The 27,533-nt window shown below is 44.1% G+C and overlaps 1 protein-coding gene across 1 annotated transcript in view; it reads right to left on the bottom strand.

The window, feature by feature from the left end:
• LOC132887638 (ryanodine receptor 1-like) overlaps positions 1-27,533 on the bottom strand; it is a 239,010-nt gene that overhangs the window by 53,392 nt on the left and 158,085 nt on the right. The window contains exons 73-83 of the mRNA XM_060923104.1: positions 26,306-26,365; positions 26,072-26,206; positions 23,906-24,018; positions 23,705-23,801; positions 23,507-23,613; positions 23,372-23,423; positions 20,274-20,354; positions 16,018-16,117; positions 15,739-15,818; positions 8,229-8,305; positions 3,009-3,082 (exon numbers count right to left, since the gene is read on the bottom strand). Of these exons, the coding sequence (XP_060779087.1) occupies positions 3,009-3,082; positions 8,229-8,305; positions 15,739-15,818; positions 16,018-16,117; positions 20,274-20,354; positions 23,372-23,423; positions 23,507-23,613; positions 23,705-23,801; positions 23,906-24,018; positions 26,072-26,206; positions 26,306-26,365 (976 nt within the window). The remainder of the gene's footprint in view (positions 1-3,008; positions 3,083-8,228; positions 8,306-15,738; positions 15,819-16,017; positions 16,118-20,273; positions 20,355-23,371; positions 23,424-23,506; positions 23,614-23,704; positions 23,802-23,905; positions 24,019-26,071; positions 26,207-26,305; positions 26,366-27,533) is intronic.

The following is a 27,533-nucleotide window of genomic DNA, read 5'->3' as shown; positions in this document are numbered from 1 at the left end:
TTCAACGACAGATGGTTGAAAAAGAAAAGGTGATCTCGACAGCTGAATCCTTGACATATTTCACAATTATTCACTGAAGGCTCAGTGAATATCAGTGAATAATAACCAAGGCGAAGTCGAGGTTATTCTTGAAATAATATTGGCTGGCTTTATTTTTTCATGGTATATCAGATATATTTCATTCCAACTCGTCTTTGACTTGTTCAACATTGTGCTAGCTGAATGGAATATATCTGATATACCATGAATAAAAGCCAGCCCATATTATTATTATTATTATTATTACTATTATTATTCCTTTCGGATGTTCAACGCGTCTTTCTCTTTCAAAATTCTCTCAAAATCTTCCATATTTACCTCCGCCAAGGAGGTTATGTTTTTGGTAGCGTTGGTTTGTTTGTTTGTTTGTTGGTTGGTTTGTCTGTTAGCAACATTACGGAAAAAGTAATGAACTGATTGCTCTGAAATTTTTTCCAGAGGTGTGACTGGGCACAAGTAACAATCCATTAAATTTTGGCGGTGATCCGGATCACCTTCTGGATCCCAGATTTTTTTAAAGGATTAATTTTTTCCCCATTGAAATGAATGGGCGCGAGACGCAAAAAAAACAGATTTTTCCTTCTGTAGACCAAACCGTAAGGTGTAAAGTCATGAAACTTGGTACACTGATAGAGGAGTGGACCCTGATTGATTTTGTCAAGTTTCATGTTGGTATGTCTCACGATCTAGCGCCACCAACTGATCACACTCTTACATGCGTTCATGCACGTAACTTTTGATCCGTATGTCTGATTTTCATAAGTCTGGTGCTGTTGGAATCCTTGGAGCTAGACGATTCCAACGCACCCTATGACGTCATTCTCCGCCTAATTAGATTTTCCGCCATTTTGAATTTTGTCCAAAGTGAAGGTAGAGTGACCCTGGCTGCAGGTTTTGTCCGATCATCACGAAACCTGGCAGACATGATCTCCAGTCCATTCCTAATCAATGAAATTCGTTTCGCTCTCATACATAGAAGCATTCGCCTGTGGCAGCCAATCAAAATCGATGGCGAAGCCACCAAACAGGAAGTGAGCTCATGTCACGGAAACGCTTTGATGTATCAAGACCATATTTAGTGGCATGACTTTGGACACCATCCAAACAACCCTCATCAAATATGGTGTCATTTGGCCACTAGGGGGCGTCACAATTAGCAAAAATGTATTTTGGCTCATATCTCAAACGCTTTGATGTATCAAGACCATACAGTATTTGTTGAGATGACTTTCGGCACCACAATGAGCAAAAACATGTTTTGAGTCATATGTTTTTACGGATTTAGAATTACATCTACATTTTCATGTTAGTGATGCTCTGGGATGTCCCTGTAAAGAACCTTGCCAGCCTGTCATCCCCGTATGAGAATCTGCCTTGTGTCTTGGCCAAACTTTCGCATGTTGACACAAAACTTGTCGTGTGGGTGTGCGTTTGCCTCTTTTGCCGGGTCGCCATGGTGGCACACCTGAGCAAGCACACTTTTGCATTTTCTCCAGAAATGCATTCTAGTTATTATTATTACCTCTGCCAAGGAGGTTATGTTTTTGGTAGCGTTGGTTTGTTTGTTTGTTTGCTGGTTTGTTTGTTAGCAACATTACGGAAAAAGTAATGAACGGATTGCTCTGAAATTTTTTCCAAAGGTATGACTGGGCACAAGTGACAATCCATTAAATTTTGGCAGTGATCCGGATCACCTTCTGGATCCCAGATTTTTTTAAAGGATTCTTGGCGGAGGTCTGCGCTCTCCGAGTGCTTTTCTAGTTAATGAAGCAAACCTGGCAGCCATGTTTGTTTACAAATTGTCACAGCCGCTCGCTAGCATGACAGTTTTATGCCTCTAACGTGTGATGTCATGTCTTGAAAACCATGCATTCTCCATTGTCCAGTGACATAATATATGTAGGATGAGCAATATGCTAACAATATTGCATGCTATCAAACCAAATAAACCGAACACGTTAGAAGGGAATAGAACATGTTTTTATTCTATCGAAAAAGTGTCCTGTATGTATAATAACCACCGATATTCACTGAGCCTGAGACAGATAATTGCTTTCGTATAATGTTATTTAAAACAAAATAGTATTAAAAAAGTCATTTATTTCAGTCTTCAAAAGTGGCATGCAAATGTAATAAAGGCGTGGCGCAGACTTGTGTCACTTATCTGTGCCGACTCACAAATACTTTGTTTTGAAATCGATAAAATAAATCACAATTCCGCCTTACCTTTGAATAGTTTTAGACCAAACTTTGTAGCATCTTTAGTGCTTTTAGGAACAGCATTTTCTTTCATCATTTCTAATTCTTCCTCACCTATGATGAAAAAGCGATCGGCCGCCATTTTACTGAGTCGCTCGAGGTGATTATTGAGAAATAGTCCGAATTTCTCGACCAATCAGTGCACGTGACTGTATACTAATATGGATTACTACAGTTATGGTGTTGAATAGGGCTATTTACTGTTTTTATTATTTACTCTTTGATCTCAAACGCATTAAGAAGGCAAGAAACTCATCCACTAATTATCTTTTGATGAGGCACAGCTGTTAATTGAAAAGCATTCCAGGTGACGACCTCATGAAGCTGGTTAAGATAATTCCAGTAGTGTACTACGCGTTGTCAAGGTAAACGCTGGATACTCTGAAGAATCTAAAATATGAAAAGGTTTTTTTTTGGGGGGGGGGGCGGTTTCATACTTTTTTGTTTACCACATAATTCCATATATGTTCCATATGTTATTTCATAGTTTTGATGTCTTCAGTCTTGTTCTACAATGTGGAAAATACAAAATACAGAAAAACCTATGAATGAGTAGATGTGTCCAAACTCTTGTGTGGTACTATATTTTTTGACATGATATTTATTATTATTATTATTATTATTATTATTATTATTATTATGGTATATTAATGTGGTCAACATATTGACGAACACTTTTAGGTTACTGTCAGTACAGTGCCGTAACTTACTTGTGCCCTCCTCTGAAACCATTCCAAGCCCTTCTGCTTTATTCTGCCTCTCAAATGCATTCAAATCCAGAACACTGCAACACACACAATAATCATTCAATTAAAACCAGGGCTTTGAACCGGTTCAAGGAACGAAAACGAAAACCGGGAACTTTTTCTATTTCACATGGAACAGAAACGAAACCAGAAACTTTATTATTTTTTATGTTCCGGAACAGAAACGCTTATTAAAAATAATGGTAACCGGTTAATACCGGTTTTTATTTCGTTCCTCAAAGTTTCTGTAGCCTACAAATAGTCATTCTTCTCCTGCGCAAGTTTCTATGACCCGCTGGGGTTCACTTCCTGTGTGATGTTTGCTGATTGAATGGAGAGAGCGGGAAGGTGGACTGCTAGTGAGTAAGTGCATTACTGAGTGTCTGAGCAAAGAAGAGCCTCAACGATGCAACTTCCCTATTGGCTGTTTATTGGCTGTTTGTAAAAATGTATCAGTTGCTGCCCTTCCCACGGGAATCATCGCGGGCTCGAGAGACGAGACCTGACGAGTTAGTTCGTTGGTAGCAGAACAAAATGTCTGGACACAAATCGGGTTTTCAGAAAAGGAAAGAAAATAAACGGAGGGTCGAAAATACAAAAAAGGAGGCAGAAAATGCAAAACGAGTTTTAAGTTAGGACAAATGGTTACTTTTCTGAGGCAGCCCGCCGTGGCTGCAGGCTTTCAGTTGTGTCATTTAATGGTTACTTTTCTGAGGCAGCCCGCCGTGGCTGCCTGCAGGCTTATTTATTATAGCCCATTTAGTTAAAATAGTTGATATAAAATGTTTATAGTTATAGTTATGTGATGGTTGTCCTGATTTAGACTGTTTTTTTGTTTGTTTGTTTTTTTTTGGGGGGGGGGTTGCGCGATGTTGCACCCGGGTCCAGATTAGGGCAGAACCGGCCCTGGCTACATTTCAGGTGTAGTTTGTTTTATGTATGTATGTACTTGCATAGATGTGTACTTGGTCTTCCAATATGGCGCCTAACAAAATCTCGCGGTGCGGTGACGTCATGCGGTAGCCCTCTATAGGGCCTGACTAGCCTTTGGTAACACACTAAATGAATTATCTTTCATTTTTGGCACTTTTTCTGTTTGTGTAGATGGGAAGACATACTGAGAATCCAAATCACCAACATTTGAAATAATAATTGTTTTGAATTATTTCTTGTCTTATTTAATGAAGGTTGTAATAGAATTAGCCTACATTTGGCTTAAGCTGGATGAGACAGAGACATAATTTTATAGCCATTTGTTAAACAGCTGACAGGGAACGTAATTAACCGTTCCGGGAACGAAATTTTTTTGTTCTAACCGGTTCGGGAACGTCTATTTAATGGTGGAACCCAAAACCGGAAACGTTAAAATTCCGTTTCTGTTCGGAACGAACCAATAGGAAAAAAATTCCGGTTCAAAGCCCTGATTAAAACCTTCAGTCATGCTTTAAGTAAAAGTCGAGTGCAGAAATTAAATTGGTTATTTTTACAGTATTAATGAATGTATTAATTATTATTTAGTAACAATGAATAATAGTTTAATTTAATAACAATTAATATTTTTGCCATTATGAATGACATAAATAGATAATTACAGTCAAGCCAGAAAGTCTGTACACCCCTTTCACCTTCTCCATGTTTTATTACTTTACAGACTTATTCTACAATAGAGTGAGTTCAGTTTTTGTCACAAGATTCTACACAAAATAGCCCATAATGACAAAGTGAAAGCAGGTTTTTAGAAAATATGAAATTTTATTTTACTGACAAAAATAGCTTATTTAGGGGTTACACCCTTAGCCTAGGCGGCACGGTGGTGTAGTGGTTAGCGCTGTCGCCTCACAGCAAGAAGGTCCGGGTTCGAGCCCCGTGGCCGGTGAGGGCCTTTCTGTGCGGAGTTTGCACGTTCTCCCCGTGTCCGTGTGGGTTTCCTCCGGGTGCTCCGGTTTCCCCCACAGTCCAAAGACATGCAGGTTAGGTTAACTGGTGACTCTAAATTGACCGTGAGTGTGAATGGTTGTCTGTGTCTATGTGTCAGCCCTGTGATGACCTGGCGACTTGTCCAGGGTGTACCCCGCCTTTCGCCCGTAGTCAGCTGGGATAGGCTCCAGCTTGCCTGCGACCCTGTAGAACAGGATAAAGCGGCTAGAGATAATGAGATGAGATGAGACCCTTAGCCTAATACTTGGTTGATGCACGTTTGGCAGCAATTACAGTGTAGGTACAGCCACCCTATTAGAACTACAGATCCTATCAACCAACTTCCGCGATGACCTACGTGACGCCTGGGCGGGATTACCTACGTCACATCCTCCCTGAGTCCATAAGTGACTCAACCACACTTCCGTCTTTCTCTCTCTCGTCATGAACTCCATGAGTACAGACACAAAGAGACACCCTGCTCATCAGAACATCCGAGACAAAGACATCTGACTTGCAAGAAAAGAAACTCAGCGCGCTTTTGCATACCACTGGCCACGGTAAAATTGCCTCAGTTGCGCCCTCATATTGAGTTACAACCGGTTTTTATTTGTTCATTATAAGTAACGTTACGACTGCAGCCCAAAGCAGTTAATTAAAAGTTGGAAGCGACCGGATTCCTTTTGACTTAATCGCTGTGCACATTGTTTGATCAGAGACTTTCCCTCACGAACGACGAAGTTTGGACCAAGAAATTCTCTGCGCTTTTCACGGAAAACGACCCACGAGTTTCTGTGAACTCCGGCCTCTTCAGGACATCCCTGCATCCTACACAGAGGCATAATACTGAAAGTAAGACTGGCATTTTGGGCAAATTAGTCTTAGGAATTAGCTTTATTAAGTAGTGTGAATTTAAACTCAGGAACGGTTTAATTGTGCACACTGTAGACACTCAGAGTGTTAAGTTGATCATTGTTGTTCTATTTTTGCTATCTCAGTTGTTTAAAAGATAAGTGTTGCATGCTCTTTCCCTATCCTTTCTAACACCTTTAATTTCATTATTACACATATTTTGACCTCATCAAGATTTCAGTGGATTTAGCAATGTTATAAGCTAGTGGAATTAGCTACCACGGCTAATTCTTTTGTCTCATTAGCAACCAGGGCTAATTCTTTTGTCCCGAGGGACCACGAGGTGGGATCTCCACCTTCCCCCACATCTCAGATAACACACACACACACACACACACACACACACACACACACCCACTTATATCACTGATGACCATTTGAATGTATTCAACTGCTATTACTCATTTTTATCGTTGTTATAATAAATTCAATTATTCTGTTAAACGGTGCGTCTGTTTGTTGCTTCTATATATTTTTGAAGTCATCCAATCTCAAAGAATTCCAAGGTGTATATGAGTGCCATTGGCTGTAGCGTTTATGTAATACGGTAAGTGATACATTATTGCTGCATTGGTAGTGATCATAATAATCTGGAATATACCATAATTTAGCTGTTTGGTAATTTATTATTAAGCACCAAAATTAATGGTATTATTAATGAGACTGATTTAATGAGACTGATTTGAGACTGATTTAATGAGATTGATCACTCAAGACCAATAGCACCCACAACAGCTTCAAGCCGTCTTGGGAAAGAAGCTATGAGCTTGGCACACTTGTTTCTGGACATTTTTGCCCATTCCTCTTGGCATATCCTTGCAAGCTCCATCAGGTTGGATGGGGAGCATCGGTGCACAGCCATTTTCAGCTCCTTCAACAGATATTCAATTGCATTCAGGTCTGGGCTCTGGCTGGGCCACTCAAGGGCATTCACAGACTTTCTCGGAAGCCACTCCTTTGTTCTCTTGGCTGTGTGCTTCGGGTCGTTGTCATGTTGGAAGGTAAACCTTCACCCCAGTCTGAGGTCCAGAGCACTCTGAAGCAAGTTTTCTTCAAAGATCTCGGTGTACTTAGCTGCATTCATATTTCCCTCTATCAGGACTAGTCACCTTGTTCCTGCTGCTGAAAAACATCCCCACATCATGATGCTGCCACCGCCATGCTTCACTGTAGGGATAGCATTAGCCAGATGATGAGTGGTGCCTGGTTTCCTCCAGACATGACGCTTGGTATTCAGGCCAAAAAGTTCAATTTCGGTTCCATCAGACCAGAGCATCTTGTTTCTCATGGTTTGAGAGTCCTCTAGGTGCCTTTTGGCAAACTCCAAGTGGGCTGTCATGTGCCTTTTACTAAGGAGTGGCTTCCATCTGGCCACTCTACCATAAAGGCCTGATTTGTGGAGTGCTGCCTGGATGGTTGATCTTCTGAAAGGTTCTCCCATCTCCACAAGGATACGCTGGAGCTCTGTCAGAGTAGCCCTCGGGTTCCTGCTCACCTCCCTGGCCAAGGCCCATCTTCCCTGATCACTCAGTTTGGCTGGGCGGCCAGGTCTCAAAAGATTCTTGGTGGTTCCAAACTCCTTCCATTTACGAATGATGGTGGCCACTGTGCTCTTTGGGACCTGTAAGGCTGCAGCAATTTTTCTGTACCCTTCTCCAGATCTATGCCTTGACACAATCTTGTTTCTGAGGCCTGCAGATAATTTATTTGACTCCATGGCTTGAACTTTGCTCTGACATGCACTGCCAACTGTGGGAACTTATATAGGCAGGTGTTGGCAATCCCCAATCATGTCCAGTCAATTGAATTTACCACAGGTGGACTCCAATTAAGTTGTAGAAACATCTCAAGCAGTATCAGTGGAAACAAAATGCACCTCAGCTCACTTTTGGGTGTCATGTCAAAGGGTGTGCACACTTGTATATGTATGATATTTTTACATTTTGATTTTTAATAAATTAGCACAAATGTCTAAAAACCTGCTTTCACTTTGTAATTATGGGCCATTTTGTAGAGAATTTTGTGATGACAAATGGACTCAATCTATTGTAGAATAAGTCTGTAACGTAATAAAACATGGAGAAGGTGAAAGGGGTGTGCAGACTTTTTGGCTTGACTGTATATCCAGGCTCCATTTAACTCTTTCATGCCTAACTTGTTTATTTATTGTTTAACATCCAGATTCTTTACATTTAAAAAAGGTTTACAACTGCATGTCATATGAATTGTGAGTTTTTTTCTAAAAAGTGAACGATAAGAACACCATAAATTTGAAAAAAAAAAATTCCTGAAATGGGAAAAAAAACTTTTTCCAATGAGTTTATAACGTAAATGTTCAGAAAAGACATCACTCACCTGCAGGTCTGCATCAGAGCCTGCAAGCTCAGGAAGAACCCAACGTCTTTTTTATCCTTAAGGTAATCCAACATTCTCTGTGACAGATCAGGACGAACAAAGCAGTGAAAACTCTTACATCAGTTCAATTCTTTCCAGCCTTGGCTTTTCAGTGTCCTGGATCAGGATTACAGTAGGCATATCAAACGCTTGCTGGCCATGCTGTGAAAATTGTGCATACAGACGCTCATCTAAGTTTCCAAATCTGTCATTGCTTAACTCTTGAATATTTTCTAGCATGCATACTATCATTAAAAAGCTTATTTCTGCTTTCCAAAGAAATGTATCTCGTTAAGATCTGTTCAGTACTTTGGGAGTAACGGGAGGATGAAGTTGGTACAACAGAGTTCACTCTCTGCTCACGGGACGTCAGGAAACTGCTGGTGCTTTTTGAATCACGGGAAAGCGGTCAGGCTGTCTCTCTCTTCTGATCGGTTTCTGACTGGATTACTTGTGAATATCAATCAGAGAACTTTTATAGGAATGTTCTCTCGCTCTCACTGTTTCTGATGAAGTATTCAGCAAAATTTTCCGTCAGCTAGTTTTGATGTTATGATTCACGGGAGACTTTGAAGTGAGTTTTCATAGCTTTACCTACTTATGTTTTTCAAATGGAACTGATTCCTGTAAATAAATAACTATTTTAGAATATACCTGTAGTTGCTCTGATGTAAAATATTGAGATCTTAGTGGTCGGAATGAGATAAAAAAAAAAATGGAAGTCAGAAACGTGAGTGTCGGGGGTGTCGTGGCTCAGGTGGCTAAGGCACCATACAATAAATCCGGGGACCCGGGTTCGATTCCGACCCAAGGTCATTTCCCAATCCCTCCCCGTCTGTCTCTCCCGCTCATTTCCTGTCTCTACACCAGGGGTGTCCAAACTGATCCATAAAGGGCTGTGTGGCTGCAGGTTTTCATTCCAGCCATGCAGCAGCACACCTGACTTGGCTCATTCAATCAACTGAACTGTCTTCACACAGTCAAATACTTGCAGACACACCCACCCTTGATTAAAGGGTGGGTGTGTCAGTTGATTGAATAAGCCTGTTAGGACTAGGACTGTTTTGGCCTCTAGAGGCCGCTGTTATTTCCTTTTCATGTCGTGTTTATTTTGGCCTCTAGAGGCCGCCACTGTTCCTGTGTTTTGTGTTTGTGTTAATTGCCTAATTATCTTCACCTGTGTCCTTAATTAGTTTGTCTATTTATACCCCTGAGTTCAGTCCTCTTGTCACGGAGTCTTTGTGCTGTTATGTTTATCTCCAGTTTCCTTTGTACTGTGTTTTTTGATCTTCTTAGCGTTTGAATTTTTGCACTTTGCTTTTCTTTTGGATTATACTCTTTGGTTTTTTTTTGTCTTTTGTTTTGCCCTGTATATAGTGTATATAGTTTAAATAAACCTTTTGATTCTTTTTCTACTTCCGCCTCACGCCTCTGCATTTGAGTCATCCCCCTGGTGGCCTAGTGGGGGTTTGCTGGATTATCACACCAACGAACCAGGTTCGAATCCCAGCAAAACCCTAACAGAAAGACTCCGTCATGACCGACTCAGCAGAGGCTGCTTCAACTGTCTACCCGGCCAACCTTCAGGGAATTATGGCAGCTTTGACACGCTTCGGAGCGACCATGGACGCTCATGGACGTACGCTCACCAGCCAACGTGAGGCCCTCGCTCGCCACGAGGAACTGCTTCAGCAAATTGGGAAAACCCTGGCACAGCTGACATCTCTGCCTGCATCTCCTGCTCCTGATCCAGTTCCTGCTCCTGATCCAGCTCCCACTCCTGCTCCAGTGCCTCCTGCAATGCTGCCTTCTTCACCTCGCGAACCCAGCCTTCCTGCACCACAGAGGTATGACGGCAAGCACAGTGAGTGCCGAGAGTTCCTTACCCAGTGTCAACTCACCTTTGAGCTTCAGCCTACCACCTACACTACGGATCGCCGCAAGATTGCCTTTGTGATCACCTTATTAGCTGGTAAGGCGCGAGCCTGGGCTACTGCTATCTGGCAAAGACAGGGACCTGAGTGCTTTGATTTCCAGCTGTTTTCTGAAGAGATGCTTCGGGTCTTCGATCAGGCAGACATCAGTACCGACGCAGCCCGAAAGCTCATGTCCATCCGGCAAGGAGGAAGCATCGCAGATTACGCCATCTCGTTCCGAACACTCGCAGCAGTAAGTGGATGGAACGAGACTGCCCTGGTGTCAGCCTTCCACCATGGTCTGTCTGACCCCATCAAGGACGGTCTGGCCTCTATTGGATGCCCAAGTGACCTCGAAACCCTCATCTCACATGCTATTCGTCTGGACAACAGGATGAGAGAACGCCACCAAGCCTTGAGCCCCCCCAGCCTCCCTACCTCTACCTGGAGACCGTCTACCTCCTTCAGTGACTGTCCAGAACCCATGCAAGTGGGTCGTACTCGCCTCTCCGCATCTGAGAGGGAGCGCAGAAGGAGGGACAAGTGCTGCATCTACTGTGGCAAGCCTGGTCACTTCCGAGCATCATGTCCCGAACTCTTGGGAAAAGGACCGCCCCGTCCAGCCGAGGGAGGGTTGTGACGGGGCCTACCCTCTCTCCCGGACTCCCTGGCCAAGGAATCTACATCCCGGTCTCCATCTCCTGGGGTGAGTCTGTCCACTCTTGTCAAGCTTTGATAGACTCAGGGGCGGCTGGGAACTTTATGGATATTCACTTCGCCCAAAGCATCAATATTCCGACTGCACCTCTTGAAGTCCCACTGTCTGTGTCTGCCCTCGATGGCCAAGCGTTAGGTGATGGAAGAGTCACCCAAGTTACTTCTCCAGTTTTCCTCCAGTCTCAAGGTCACAAGGAAGAAATATCCCTGCACCTGATTCCTTCACCTGAGTTCCCAGTTATTCTAGGCCTTCCTTGGCTTACTCGCCACAACCCTCGCATAGACTGGGTAACAAGCCAGGTTGTGGAATGGGGCCCTGCATGCCATGCCTCTTGTCTGCTCTCTAGCTCTCCTGTGTCTCCTGCCGAGCCCCCTGATCTCACCGAGTTATCTCAAGTTCCCACAGAGTACTGGGATCTCAAGGAGGTATTCAGCAAGAGCAGGGCCGCCGTTCTTCCTCCACACTGGGCCTACGACTGTGCCATCGACTTGCTCCCTGGGACTACCCCTCCTCGTGGCAGACTGTTTTCACTCTCTCAGCCAGAACGCAAGGCCATGGAGGAATACCTCAAAGATGCCCTGGTCTCTGGGTTTATTCGACCCTCCACTTCACCTGCTGGAGCCGGCTTCTTCTTTGTCGGCAAGAAGGATGGGGGGCTCCGACCATGTATTGATTACAGGGGCCTGAATAAGATCACTGTGCGCAACCGATATCCCCTTCCGCTGATGTCCACAGCTTTCGACCTGCTCCAAGGCGCCACCGTCTTCACCAAGTTGGACCTACGGAACGCATACCACCTCATCCGTATCCGACAGGGAGACGAGTGGAAGACTGCCTTTAACACCCCGTCTGGGCACTACGAATACCAGGTGATGCCCTTCGGACTCACCAACGCACCAGCTGTTTTTCAGGCCCTAATCAACGACGTCTTAAGGGACATGATTAACCTATACGTTTTTGTCTACCTCGACGACATCCTTATCTTTTCCAAGACCGTGCAGGAGCACCGCCACCATGTCCGCCAGGTTCTCCAGAGGCTGCTACAGAACAATCTGTTCGCCAAGGCCCAGAAATGCGAATTTCATGTTCCCGAGGTCTCCTTTCTGGGATTTATTGTACGGACAGGCCAACTCCAAATGGACCCTGCCAAGACCCTGGCCGTCCGGGATTGGCCTACTCCCAAGTCCATTAAGGAGGTTCAGCGGTTCTTAGGATTCGCTAACTTCTACCGCAAGTTCATCAGGAACTTCAGTTCTGTGGCAGCACCCATGTCAGACCTCACCAAAGGGACAGGTGGATCTTATGGCTGGTCTCCTCAGGCAGAAAAGGCGTTCAAAGACCTCAAGGACCGCTTCTGCACGGCACCCATTCTGGTTCTCCCGGACACCTCCCAACCATTCATCGTGGAGGTGGATGCCTCGGACAGTGGTGTCGGCGCGGTGCTCTCTCAACGTTCGGAAGGAAAGCTGCACCCCTGCACTTACTTCTCCCACCGCCTGAGTCCTGCTGAGTCCCGGTACGATGTGGGGGATCGAGAACTGCTAGCGGTCAAACTCGCCCTTGAGGAGTGGAGGCACTGGCTGGAGGGAGCACAACATCCATTCCTGGTTTGGACTGACCACAAGAACCTGGAGTACCTCCAGCAAGCCAAGAGACTGAACCCTCGACAGGCTAGGTGGGCCCTGTTTTTCAGTCGGTTTGACTTCACCCTCTCATACCGCCCTGGCTCCAAGAACACCAAACCTGACGCACTGTCCAGACTGTTCTCTGCCACTAACAGGGAGAATGAAGTCGGGCCTATTATCCCTGTGTCCCGGATTGTGGCCCCTGTCCGCTGGGGTATTGAGGAGGCTGTCCGACGAGCCCAACGCCAGGACCCCGGTCCTGGGACGGGGCCACCAGGCCTCTTGTACGTCCCACATCAAGCCCGGGCCAAGGTTCTCCAGTGGGGTCACTCTTCCCCTCTCACCGCCCACCCGGGAGCTCGGAGGACCCTGGACTTCCTGAAAAGACGCTTCTGGTGGCCTAACATGGAGAAGGAAGTAAGGTCATTTGTCCTGTCCTGTGAGGTTTGCACCAGAACCAAGAACCCACGACAGCGTCCCCAGGGTCTCCTGCATCCTCTGACCATTCCCCGGCGTCCCTGGTCCCACGTGGCAGTCGACTTTATCACGGGTCTCCCTGAGTCACAAGGTAACACGGTCATTTTGGTCTTAGTTGACAGATTCTCCAAGGCCTGCCGCTTCATACCACTGTGCAAACTCCCCTCTGCTCTTGAAACTGCGAAACTTTTGTTTAATCATGTCTTCCGAGTCTTTGGTCTTCCACAGGACATCGTCTCAGACCGAGGGCCCCAGTTCTCCTCCCGAGTGTGGCACGGGTTCTGCAAGGTCATCGGAGCCACTGCCAGCCTCTCCTCTGGGTTTCACCCACAGTCCAATGGTCAGACGGAGAGGCTCAACCAGGACCTGGAAACCACCCTGCGAGGCCTGGCTATGGATAACCCGACATCGTGGAGCACCTGGCTGCCATGGGCGGAGTACGCCCACAACACCCTGCAGTCATCGGCCACCAAGCTGTCGCCATTCCAGTGCCAATTCGGGTTCCAGCCACCTCTGTTCCCGGACCAGGAGGAGGACGCTGGGGTGCCCTCGGTCAACCAATATGTGAGACGGTGTCGCAAGACCTGGAGCAAGGTCAGGAAGACCCTCATACAGACCTCCAGAACCAACCAGACTCAGGCCAACCGCCATAGAAGACCTGCACACGCTTTCCGCCCTGGGCAGCGTGTTTGGCTGTCCACTAAGGACCTTCCACTACGGGTGGAGAACCGCAAGCTTGCTCCTTGCTACATTGGCCCCTTCAAGGTGGTGCGCAGGGTGAACCCTGTCTCCTACCGGCTCCAGTTGCCCCGGACTCTGAGGATCAACCCCACTTTCCATGTTTCCCTGTTATGGCCCGTACTGACGTCTACGTATGCCCCTGCCCCTAGGAACCCCCCACCCCCCCGCATCTTCCAGGGGCAGACTGTGTTCACTGTGAATCGCCTGCTTGACTCCCGCCGGGTCCGCGGCGGGTTGCAATATCTGGTGGACTGGGAGGGCTATGGTCCTGAGGAGCGCTGCTGGGTTCCTGCTCGGGATGTCCTTGATAAAGAACTATGTCGGGACTTCCATTCGGCCCATCCGGATCGCCCTGGGAACGTCAGGAGACGCTCCTAGAGGGGGGGGTCCTGTTAGGACTAGGACTGTTTTGGCCTCTAGAGGCCGCTGTTATTTCCTTTTCATGTCGTGTTTATTTTGGCCTCTAGAGGCCGCCACTGTTCCTGTGTTTTGTGTTTGTGTTAATTGCCTAATTATCTTCACCTGTGTCCTTAATTAGTTTGTCTATTTATACCCCTGAGTTCAGTCCTCTTGTCACGGAGTCTTTGTGCTGTTATGTTTATCTCCAGTTTCCTTTGTACTGTGTTTTTTGATCTTCTTAGCGTTTGAATTTTTGCACTTTGCTTTTCTTTTGGATTATACTCTTTGGTTTTTTTTTGTCTTTTGTTTTGCCCTGTATATAGTGTATATAGTTTAAATAAACCTTTTGATTCTTTTTCTACTTCCGCCTCACGCCTCTGCATTTGAGTCATCCCCCTGGTGGCCTAGTGGGGGTTTGCTGGATTATCACACCAACGAACCAGGTTCGAATCCCAGCAAAACCCTAACAAAGCCAAATCAGGTGTGCTGCTGCATGGCTGGAATGAAAACCTGCAGCCACACAGCCCTTTATGGATCAGTTTGGACACCCCTGCTCTACACTGTCCTATCCAATAAAGGTGAAAAAAGCCCTAAAAAATATCTTTAAAAAGAAACGCGAGTGTTAATTTCAATTCAATTAATGAGAATTGTTTATTGGATGTGGCTCACAGTTTTTTTCGAGGTTGGCCTTGAAAGCTGTGAATATTAATTGAAACAATCATTTATATTCTTTCATATAAACACTAGTAGGTCCTACTTTTGAGAAATACAAAGGCTTACAGAGCACAAAGAGGGGATTAGAAATAATATTTTAGTATGTTTACCAATTTAACATTTTAACTAATTACCATAATTAATACTAATTAATTGCTAATTTGCATAATTTGTTTTTGCTAATTTTTCAAACTTTGTATTCAGTATACAACCATCTATGTGCCCGCCAATTTATATGTAAATATCTTGAAAAATAAAAAATAAAAAGTTAAGAGAAAATATTTGATCTCATTGGTTAATGAGGCCCATTTTGGACCATGTTATCTTAATACATATTATTATGGTAGTTTTCTAAAAATTAAGCCTTTTTTCAATCTTTGATTTGTAATATCTCAAGAACAGATAAAAATATTTTAATTCTGTAAAAATGTATGTTCTGCATTCAATTCTGAATTCACTGAGAGCCATTTCAAGCAATTCGGATTGAATTAGAATTTTCACTTAATATGCTGAATTATTGCTACGTTTCAACAAACGTAAGGTCGTAAAGTGCATCATACAAAAGCCAGTAATGAACAGGTGAATGTTTCTTGATAATCTTTGAATAAATCTAGTTTTTGTAGATGCACAAGCTCACACTCACACATGCATCATGCTCACACTGTCCTTCTCATAGCAAGCCATGTTTAGTGAAGATAAAATATATAAAAAAAAACAACTGGATGAAGCAGGATAGATGTCCAAGGACAAGACAGAAATGAGTCCCACAAAATTCCACGAATCTGATTATGTGATTTACCTCAAATAAAATAAAAAAAATGTCTGTCAGTTAATAATGTTCGCTGCATCAGCTGTGTTAGAGCTGTATAAGTGAAGCTGACCTGCTGAACGTCATTGTTGCCTCCATTAAGGATGGAGATCCCCAGCTTGAGAGTGGAAGACACCATGGCTCCAGGTTCACCTGCGACCAAATACACAAAAGATCTTTAAACCAGTAGATCTTTACATCCAAGTAGAAATCAGATTACTATTCAACAGCAAACACAAAAAAACATTAATTTCACATGACTTTGTTGTATTAATAATTCGAATGTGACTGACTAATTTTGACACATACCATTTGTCGTCATCACTATCCGTGTGTGTGTGCATTTGTGTACCTTTGCAGGCGCTTATCATCTGCAGTACCATCTCAGCTGCTCCGCGGTCATGGAGTCGTGACTGCTGGTACAGGAGCCTCTGCTTCTCCATCTCCTTCTCCTGTTCATTAGAGAACAACTAAGTGAGGCAGGAGCCTTGATCCATATCCTCTGACCATGATTTTTTTACACACACCTCATTTCATGTACTTAAGCGGGGGAGCAAATTTACAACAGCAAAATTTTGATGTTACTACTGATAATATTCTTCTGGTCTGGACTTTGAATTAATTTTTCAATTCAGTATTAATTATCACTTGTACTTTTTAAACTTGCTATGCAATTACAGTGACTATCTATCTATCTATCTATCTATCTATCTATCTATCTATCTATCTATCTATCTATCTATCTGAGTATGATAGCAATAAAATTAAGAGAAATTAAAAAAAAATCAAACAACTTTTTCGTAAACTTTTCATAAACACTTTTGTTGGCTCAGCCTTTGGCTGAAGCCTATAAAGGCTCATGTCTGTATGTATACTTTTAACCAAGTTGGAGCAGGTTTAAGAATGCAATTGGCGTGCCAGCCTCAGGCAGCGATTCCACAGTCATGGTGTGGCGCGTACTGACTACGCAAGTGCCACATTACACAACCTCAGATGATGTAATGCTCTGTGGTTAAATGCACTGTCCAGAAAAGGAACAGGTTTTGCAATGTTGGTTCGAATCCTGGTGTCGATATACTTCTGAGTGGGCTATTTTTGGTTCAGCTTCTTTTCTACTTATTTATATACCATAGCTTCGATCTCGGGCGGCACGGTGGTGTAGTAGTTAGCGCTGTCGCCTCACAGCAAGAAGGTCCGGGTTCGAGCCCCGTGGCCGGCGAGGGCCTTTCTGTGCGGAGTTTGCATGTTCTCCCCGTGTCTGTGTGGGTTTCCTCCGGGTGCTCCGGTTTCCCCCACAGTCCAAAGACATGCAGGTTAGGTTAACTGGTGACTCTAAATTGACCGTAGGTGTGAATGTGAATGGTTGTCTGTGTCTATGTGTCAGCCCTGTGATGACCTGGCGACTTGTCCAGGGTGTACCCCGCCTTTCGCCCGTAGTCAGCTGGGATAGGCTCCAGCTTGCCTGCGACCCTGTAGAACAGGATAAAGCGGCTAGAGATAATGAGATGAGATGAGATGAGATGAGATATGAGATGAGAGCTTCGATCTCCCAATCACAAAAAGGCTGAGCTCAGACCTGCACAGCTGTCTAGTTTAAAAAAAGTTGTTTCTTTTTTTAAAAATTTCTCTTAATTTTATTGCTATCACAATCAAATGGAAACATAATTCATGATGTAGCAAGGAAGGATCTCCTTAAAAGACCTGAGAAACTTGGGGGGAAAAAAGTTTCGTGTTTTTGACATTTCTCTTTAATTTATTTATTTGCTTATTATATACTGCAGACGGGGCGGCACAGTGGTGTAGTGGTTAGCGCTGTCGCCTCACAGCAAGAAGGTCCGGGTTCGAGCCCTGTGGCCGGCGAGGCCCTTTCTGTGTGGAGTTTGCATGTTGTCCACGTGGGTTTCCTCCGGGTGCTCTGGTTTCCCCCAAAGACATGCAGGTTTCGTTAACTGGTGACTCTAAATTGACTGTAGGTGTGAGTGTGAATGGTTGTCTGTGTCTATGTGTCAGCCCTGTGATAACCTGGCGACTTGTCCAGGGTGTACCCCGCCTTTCGCCCGTAGTCAGCTGGGATAGGCTCCAGCTTGCCTGCGACCCTGTAGAACAGGATAAAGCGGCTAGAGGTAATGAGATGAGATACTGCAGACACAAGTGTTTTAGTGGGAAATACACCACTCGTATTTTTCATAATCCGGGACATTGAGTAACATACTTTCCAATATTTTGCAATAATTTTCCAACTCGTGAGGAAATCGATGAATTGTTTTGATAAATTTGGGTAATTTTTGTTTGTGAATGTGTCTATATGATAAAAAGAAAAATCACACGTTGGCTTGAAAATACGAAGTTTATCTTATCGTGTTGAAAAACTCAGGGTTTTTTTTATATGCAATACATCACGGATCTGAGTGACATACTGTAATTCCCAATGTTTCACTCTGATGACATCACTCCCAGTGTTTTCCTGCTGACTGGACGCGTGTTGTTAAAATGGTGAACCGGTTCAAAATGAAAATTATTTTGATTAACTTTTTTTGTGGATGTGTCCATATAATATAAAGAACATCACATGGTGGCATAAAGATATGATGTTTATTTTCTCATGTTGAAAAAGATTTCACTTATTTACTTCACTCACTTGTGATTATATATATTCACCACTTGAAGATAAACTTTGCATCTTCGTGCCGCCATGTAATATCCTCCCTCTCTCTCTCTCTGGCCCTGAAATGAGCTTTTATCCAATTTACAAGTTTAAATAAATCTTCCTTTATTTGGTTTATGGGTATTATAAAAATAAATAAATAAATCATACACACACACACACACACACACACACACCACCACAAAACTGAGTGGTGTTAGTGATGATTGTTACTTGAGCAGCTCACGCCCATTAACATTGGATGATGCACAAAAGTTTGACTACAGCAAACAGCCCTGGCCACGCCTATCAAATATCTAACCCGTGATTAAAAAAAAAAAAGATCATCCATGAAAGCTGCTGAGAACCCAAAATAAACCCCACTCACAAGAGCCTCACCATCCGGTTGGAAAACCTTCTGAGATTTCATGCGAGATCTTGGTCTAATGAGAAGATACTCTCTGCATTTATCTGCAGTGTGAGCATGTGTGTGTTGTGTATAAAAGAGACAGGATATGTGTGAGGATACAGGATGTCTGATACCCCTTTTCCACCAACACGAACCAGGTTCTAGTTCTGGTCAGGTGCTTGTGCTGGTTCAGAGCTGGTTAAGAACCTGTTTGCTTTTCTACAGGCTAGAGAGCCACCACAGGGCAACGTCAGTACATCACTGTACACATCTCAACCTTTTCAGCCACTAGCACTGCTAGCCAGCCCCACTAGCCCACTATGTTGGTGTCGCTAGCACCAAGCAGAACAACAACAGTCTCTGTTTTCTTCTTTGGATTAGTCTGAATAGACCCTACACTAGCTCTATTTTTTTTTAACATGGCTGTCACACAGGTTTAGCTGGTCTTGTTTGTTGCTCATCATAATCCCACCCCTATCCTAGCTCCTGACATAAGCAGTTATTGGTTCTAGACCAGTAAAGAGTTAGTTCCCCTCTAGAGCAAGGTTTCCTGGCCAAGGATCAGTTCTGTGGCTGCCGGCACCGGCTCAGAACCAGCCCTGGAACCGCCTTGGCGGAAAAGGGATATGACTGACTGTGCAGGCTTTTACTGTAGTTTTTGGTGAGTACAGTGAGGGAGATTGGAGAATCCAATTAGAAATAAAAGACATGAAGATACAGCATGACACATAGACTAAAACACAAGCACCTGATAACAATCCAGAGTAATCGTTCGGAATTTACAATCACTCAGGTTATGAGGTTGTGCACACAAAGGGAAGCTAATGCAGAAACACACACACATAGACAGAAGACTGAGTCTGGAGAGCTAGGACAGGACTCCTACTATATTAGCAGAAAAGTAAAGGAATGTGAGTTGCAGTTTGTGTGTATGAGAGTGTTTTCTGCGTTTCGCATACAGACACATAAACTCACACGCCCAAACTCGAGCACATACAGGATGCAGGATGGCTAGAAATGATCAGAAAAGATGCTAATCTTTTTTTCTGGAGCAATATTACTTGGTGTAAATATCAGATATGCGCGTGAATGTCCTAAAAGCAATGCTGAACACGAGCACATCAATTCTAACACGCGTTTGGTTCAGTCTCCGAGTCTGACTTGGTCACGTGTCTCGTTTGTTTGTACGTTTGTCCACATTTTGCTTTCCATCTCTCTGCACTCGCTCGGGTCAGACACAGTGGTGACGTGTGACACGTGACGCAAAAACCAGGCCGCAAAACTCAAGAGCAAAATCCAACAAAGGTGTGCACAGGTCAGTCCACAGCATAAAGACAATAGGTGCAGGGAGAAAAGAGAAAGAATAGAGAGGGAATGAGAGAACGAGGGTCTGAAAGGAGAGAAAAAAAAAGTTGTAGTGGTCTAGGTGCGGGACATGGGGCTGTGCGGGTGCAGTGTTTTTTTCTCGCTCTGTTCACTCAGTGCGTGGTTTGACGGTTCTTTCCGATGGTGCGAGACCCCCTTGGACCCCCCATACCATCTCATTCTGCCGCACCTCAAACGATGGTTCCTCGCCCCCCTCCTCCTCCTCCTCTTCCTCCTCTCCCTCTCTGGCCTCCTCACCAATGTGGCAGCTCTGTAGGGAAAGAAGGTATAGTGACGTTCACCATTCATGATAGAGCAAAAACATACCCAAAGTACAGTTGAGTCCACTACCAGGAGCTGCTTTTAAGTAAGTAAGTATTATTACTTCCAACATGTCATTGAAATTGAACATGGCTCATTCAGCCCTTTGGTTTGTACACCGTATGGAAGAAGTGGGAGAGAAACAGAGCGTTTTCAAACAGAGCTTTCTTCAAAACTAAGTGAGAAGAAAGACCTTGAAATGAGTATTTTAATACATTGGCTGGGAACCAAAGTGTCCTTCTACCTCACCCAATCCGCAGTTCTTTGTATCCGAGCAGGCTTGTCATACTTGAGTCCGACTCGAGCCCTAATTTTAAGGACTCGTGACTTGACTTGGACTTGAGTACTGATGACTCAGACTTGTGCATTAACTGCATTCACGCTCGTAAATTAGAAAAGATGACTCTGATTTTTTATTTATTTTTTTGTAACATGCCATAATAATTTGAGATATTTATATTTATATCTACATTAATTTTCATCCTAATTCCATGCAAGATGATGCACATTCACTTGTTCATACGTCATATTCAGGAGCAAGCTAACGTTAATGGCGCTAAAATACCTGGAGAGAACGCCCCTAGGATTGTCCGCTTTGCTTATACAGACTTCTCGTGCAGTGGAAAAAAAATGCACTGCTATGAGTTGCATATGCAGAAGAACTATCAAGGAGACGACGGGGACAACCTCGAACTTCAATCGTCATTTGGCAAGACCACACCCAGAGAAGGAAGTGACACGCTATGTTCATTGCTCTGTTGATAGTGGGCGGGGCTTGCTTGCTGAGCAATGAACTAGCTAGTGTTAACCCTCTCTCATGTTATTTGCCCTGTTGATAGAGGGGCTAGTGTCGGACTCGACTCAGATCAGTAGTGGACTCGACTCGGACTTGACTTGAAATTTTCTTTTATGACTTGACTTGGACTTGAACACTGGGGACTCGAGACTGGACTCGGACTCAAGGTTGAGTGACTCAACTACAACACTGTATCTGAGGCTAAAGATCTATTAAACCTGGAATCAATGTGGATTTGGCAAATGTGGAGATTTGCAATGCAGTTGGCCAAATAGCCAACTAGGCTGGCATGGACTGGTTATGAAGGATTATTTTTAATATTAGACTGCTTTCTAACAAACTGATTACATATATTTATATTTTACTGTTTTGGTATTTTTTGTAAGACTCACTTGAGTGTATAATAAAGTTTGATTTTAAGTTTAAAAAGTAAGTAAGTAAGTAAACTGATTGATGGATTGATTGGAGCGGCATGGTGGTACAGTGGTTATGACTGTTGCCTCAAAGCAAGCAGGTTCTGGGTTTGAACCTGCCAGTCAACTGGAGCCTTTCTGTGTGGCGTTTGCACGTCCTCCTTGTTCTTGCGTGGGTTTCCTTCAGGTGCTCTTTTTTCCTCCAACAGTCCAAAGACACATGGATTTGGTCAACTGGCTACTCTAAGTTGTCCATAGGTGTTTATGTGAGTGTGAATGGTTGTTTGTCTCTCTGTGTTAGCCCTGTGATAGACTGGCAATCTGCCCAGGTGTTTTTTTTTTTTTTTTTAAATCAGGTTACACTGTCAGAAATAGGGGCACAGTAGGAGTCCATTTCTGTCCACCAAGGTACAATCTACACTAATGTACCCCCTAGGGCTCAATACGGGACCTTAATGTAACTATGTGTATCTTTTTAGGGCCAAAAAGGTACATATATGTTCCCAATCAGTATATAAAATGTACAGTACCTTCGAGGGTACTGCCCCAGTAACAAGCCTTTGTACACCAAAAGGTACAATAACACACTTTGTTTTCTGAAAGTGTATCTTATGCACATGTAATAAATAAATAAATAAATAAAACCTGCAAGGGCGGCACGGTGGTGTAGTGGTTAGCGCTGTCGCCTCACAGCAAGAAGGTCCGGGTTCGAGCCCCGTGGCCGGCGAGGGCCTTTCTGTGTGGAGTTTGCATGTTCTCCCCGTGTCCGCGTGGGTTTCCTCCGGGTGCTCCGGTTTCCCCCACAGTCCAAAGACATGCAGGTTAGGTTAACTGGTGACTCTAAATTGACTGTAGGTGTGAATGTGAGTGTGAATGGTTGTCTGTGTCTAATGCCGCTTTTCCACTACCAACGCGGCTGAGTTGGGCTGAGCCGTGCCATGCTGTGTTGGGCCGAGTCGAGCTGAGTGGGGCTGTTGGCGTTGCATTTCGACTACAATCGCGCTGAACCGTGCTGGCTGGAAGTGGGTGGACACATTGGGTGGAGTTAGCGAAAGTGGGTGGACGTCAGGTGATGTCGTTAGGCGGCGCAAACAGTGACATCAGTGATCTTTTAAGCGGTAGTCTCACAACCCGGAGAGTAAACAATAAACATGGAGGACATGGAGTCGTTAGTGTTGCTGGTCTTGGTGCTGTGGCTTGTTGTCACCGACAACGCCAACAGATACTGGCAAGAGCGTATAGATGAGGCGAGGCGCATAAGGCTTCAGAAATTCTCATAATTCTCCTTCTTCCAGGTTTACGGTGTTTACAGATCCCAGCGTGCTCACGGGGCATGTGTGGGCGTGTGAGGACACTCCTCCTCACCAATCAGTGCACAGGGGAGTGTCTCCTCATGCCCCTAGCCTCATTCAGCTCGGTTTGGCTCGCTTCAGCCCTACTCCAAAACTGTGCGAGTTTTGGGGGCTGAGCAGGGCTGAAGCGAGCTGAGTCGTGCTGTTCTTAGATAGTCGAAACGCGAGCCGTGTCAGGCTGAAGTGAGCTGAAGCGAGCTGAAGTGAGCTGAAAAAGGGTAGTGGAAAAGGGCCATATGTGTCAGCCCTGTGATGACCTGGCGACTTGTCCAGGGTGAACCCCGTCTCTCGCCCATAGTCAGCTGGGATAGGCGCCAGCTTGCCTGCGACCCTGTAGAACAGGATAAAGCAGCTAGAGATAATGAGATGAGATGAGATAAAACCTGCAAGGAAATACCATACTTACCTTTGCCATAATATCAGCATACGCCATGTATAGGTGATCTACGTCAAGTTTTCTGCCATAAAGACAAAACCCGGGTATAAGTGACATACGACTCAGCATCAGTACTACTGTCTGAGAATCAGTTGAAGGCTTTACGTTTTCTCAGTGAGAGCTGTGCGGCTAAAATGAAGAATGAGTTGATGCAGAGGATCTGGCTTGGCCTCGGTCTCTTCTTCCTCCTCCTCCTCTTCCTCCAATGTTTTCTGCAAAAAAATAATAATAATAATCATAAAAATCCAGAAATCATAGCTAACCTTGTATGAGAGAAAAACAAACACACACACTCAGACTCACAGACAGATCATCGATCATCTTATCCTCGAATGAATAGCCCTCATTCCCCAACCAGTTGCGTTTGTAACCATCTAGGAACATGTTGGACCCCCGGTGCCTTTAGGACCAAGAAAATGTAGAAGTGGGTATACAGTGGGTGTTAAATATTGCTGTAATGTTTACAGTTAGAGTAACAAATGCAAGGAATTGTAGGAACACTACCTTGGGATATTATACAGCGGAGTCATTCTGAAACATGCCACTACAGCCCGGCGACGTTGCTTAGACAACAGCTTGTGCCAAACCATCTTCTTGGATTTGAAAGGATGTTCAGTCTGAGGGGAGATAAAGCAATGCAATCTTAATTATTCTATCTGCAGTCACTGGATATGAGAAATTGCATGCTCTGATTGGCTACTCTACGACTAGGCTATCAGCTCATATACCGTGAGTAGAGAAAAACAAAATGGCGGAGTGTGTTGCTGAACCAACCAAGGACAAAATAAAAACTCGACTCGCAAACAAAACCCCAAAAAAATACAAAAAAGCAACAAAATATGGAATAAAAGTATTCGATGGTAAGAATGTGGGTTTTTTTTTTTCAAGATTTATTATTATAGCATTTTTCACAAATTGCTCCTGTCATTTCGCTGGTTTGTTTACATTCTAAGTGGAAATGATTTTGTTGGATGTTTTGTATAAAGTTTTTATTTATTGAATTTGCAAAAAATAAAAATACTCTGTTTCTCAAAATCCAGTGAATGTGGATAGAATAAAACGGTTATTCCACTCAATCTTGTCGTACATGGCTTATAGTCAACTCGGTACTATGTGTCTTGTCGGGTATCAGCTCATGTACTGGAGTGGTTTAAAGGGAAACATTTAAATGTCTTGGAATGGCCTAATCAAAGCCCAGACCTCAATCCAGTTGAGAATCTCTGGCATAAGATTGATGTACACCAACACAGTCCATCTAACTTGAAGGAGCTGGAGCAGTTTCCCTTGAGGAATGGGCAAAAATCCCAGTGGCTAGATGTGCTAAGCTAATACAGATATGCCCCAAGAGACTTGCAGCTGTATTGAGGAAGATACCTATGCACACTCCAGATTTGTTTTTTTTCCATCTTAATTACTGGTTGTGTCACAATAAAACAACAATTTGCACCTTTAAAATGGTAGGTATGTTGGGTAAATCAAATGGTGCTAACCCTTCAAAAATCCATTTTAATTCCAGCTTGTAATGCGACAAAACAGGGCAAGCACAAAGGGGGATGAATACTTTTGCAAGACACTGTATCAAACACTATGTACTGCTACTTTAAAGTCCATTTTTAAATGTCTTCTGGCCTAGTACTTGTCTCACTTCTAATGGTAGCTTGTTCCATGTCCAGGGCCCGTAGTATTGTAGACTGCCTTTAAATGACTCAACATTTGCCGGAGGAGAGCTAAGCTGATGGGGATCCCAGTCCAAGAGTAGCTTGACAGCAGTTCGGGTACGAACATTTATAACAGGAAGTGACTTCCATTTAAACATGGCCAAAATATAGGGTGGAGTTCTTTAGTGGACTGCCTTAAACACAGTGACTAGAGTGTTCACTTCAAGCGTCTTAGGGCCTCTGCATGCTCTTGCGACAAGGCTTTCGCAGATAGCTTTTCACAGACAGTTGTAATTTATCGTTGAGCGGGGAGTATTAGGCGTGCGCGATGTTATTCACCGCCACAACGCAAGGGGGCGCGAAGTCGCGAAATCGCTAGGAGTAGTTGGTGGGTGTGGTTAGTGGAGTGTTTATCCTCCGGTTACTTATAATGACTAGAACTGGAGTCGTATAGATGTACATACTTCCTCACTTCCTCGATCAACCGCTCTTCGTGCTGCTCCATCTTCGCTTGTGTTTTTAAAAATGGCGGTCGTGAAAACAAACCAAACCGGGAAAGTAGGGAAGTGGAAGTGCGTGTACAGCGGATGTAGAGTGGACCAATCAGAGCCCTCTTGTCTGCGACGCTGTCTGCAAGGCTTCTGCAGTGGTCACAATTTTTGGGAAGTGCGCACAGAGCATCTGCGAAGGGGGGGGGCTACACAGACGCCATCTGCGACACCATCTGCGAGGACTGCGTTGTCAGAATAAATTGGCCTTTACTCAGGGGCTCCATCCCCATTTTCACTAACAAAGTCTCATGGTCCTGGAGTGTATGGCCTGTGATCATCCTTGCAGCTTGGTTTGACAACCTATTTAGTTGTCGTATTTGTGGTTGTAGTAAATGTATGGGCATTTACAGAAATATACCTTTCTCTGTCACAATTCAAACAAATTTAACACATCATTAGTCATTTGTCTGAATATTTGCGCATGTGTCTGTATCTTATATGTGTGGGTGTGTATTGCTTACCACTTCAATATGGTAAAGCACAGCAGAAACTTCCTGGACTCGCTTCACAACCTTCTCTGGGTTTTCAGCATCCTCCGCCTTGCCTGAGGTTTCCTTATAGAGTGCCATCTGCCAGCGCATGGAGGGGTCCTCCACCTACACACAGCCACAGAGAGAATGAGATCCTGACACACACACACACACACACACACACACACACACACACACACACACACATATATGCTCCATCCTCACCTTGCCTTGAAGATGAAGGTTGTTCTGCAGGAACTCCCTCACTTCCTCATCTGTATCTTTCTGTCATGAGCAAAAAAAAAGACTCATCTTTTTCTCTAGTTTTCATCTTTTATCTAAATTGAAAAGTGACCTCACTTCTATATAAATAAAAGGAATAGCAGATATCAGTGTTGTACATGAATATGAAAAATGATTGTAGTCATTGAATGAACGTTCTAATACTTTTGTTGAAGGATGAACTGAAGGAATCGGTTTGCAACTAGGACACTCAGTCGAGTACATCCCTCTGCCAAGCCACATATTGGAACATCCAGATGTTTGCGGATCCATATATGTATACGCCGATCAACATAACATCATGACCATTGAAAGATGAAGTGAAAAACACTGATTATCTCATTACAGTGGCACTTGTGAAGGGGTGGGATATATTAGGCAGCAAGAGAACAGTCAGTTCTTGAAGTTGATGTGTTGGAAGCAGGAAAAATGGGCAAGCGTAAAGATCTGATTGACTTTGACGAGGGCCAAATTGTGATGGCTGGATGACTGGGTCTGAGCATCTCCAAAAATGGCACATCTTGTGGGGTGTTCCTGGTATGCAGTGGTTAATACTGAACAAAAGTGGTCCAAGGATCCAAAGGACAACCGGTGAACCGGTGACGGTCATGGGTGTCGAAGGCTCATTGATTCGCATGGGTCACGAATGTTGACCCCTATGGTCCAATCACATAGAAGAGCTACTGTAGCAAAAACTGCTGAAGAAGTTAATGCTGGCTCAAACAGAAAGGTATGAGCATAAACTTTTTGAGCAGTTTGTGCTACAGTAGCTCTTCTTTGGGATTGGACCATATGGGCTAGCCTTTGTGCCCCATGCGACTCAATGAGCCTTTGACACCCATGACCCTGTCGCCGGTTCATCTGTCTTTGGACAGGTGCCACTATAATGAGATAATCAGTGTTATTCACTTCACCTGTCAGTGGTCATCATGTTATAGCTGATTGGTGTAAACCTACTCAATATACAGTTTTAGTTACGTCCCTGGATCCTGGATCCACATACATATCCGGATTTGCATCAAAGTGTAAGGAATTACTTCTTGGCCGATGGCCCACGTTTCCTCCAAATTTCATCAAAATCTGTTTACTCCTTTTTGAGTTACATGGGGAACAGACAAACAAACAAAGGCAAAAACAGAGTTGGCGGAGGTAACTAATGAACACGAACACT

Source organism: Neoarius graeffei, chromosome 6 (genome assembly GCF_027579695.1).
Source record: "Neoarius graeffei isolate fNeoGra1 chromosome 6, fNeoGra1.pri, whole genome shotgun sequence".
Lineage (NCBI taxonomy): Eukaryota > Metazoa > Chordata > Actinopteri > Siluriformes > Ariidae > Neoarius > Neoarius graeffei.
Note: the sequence above shows the minus strand (reverse complement) of the source record. Positions and strands in the feature narration are given on the sequence as shown.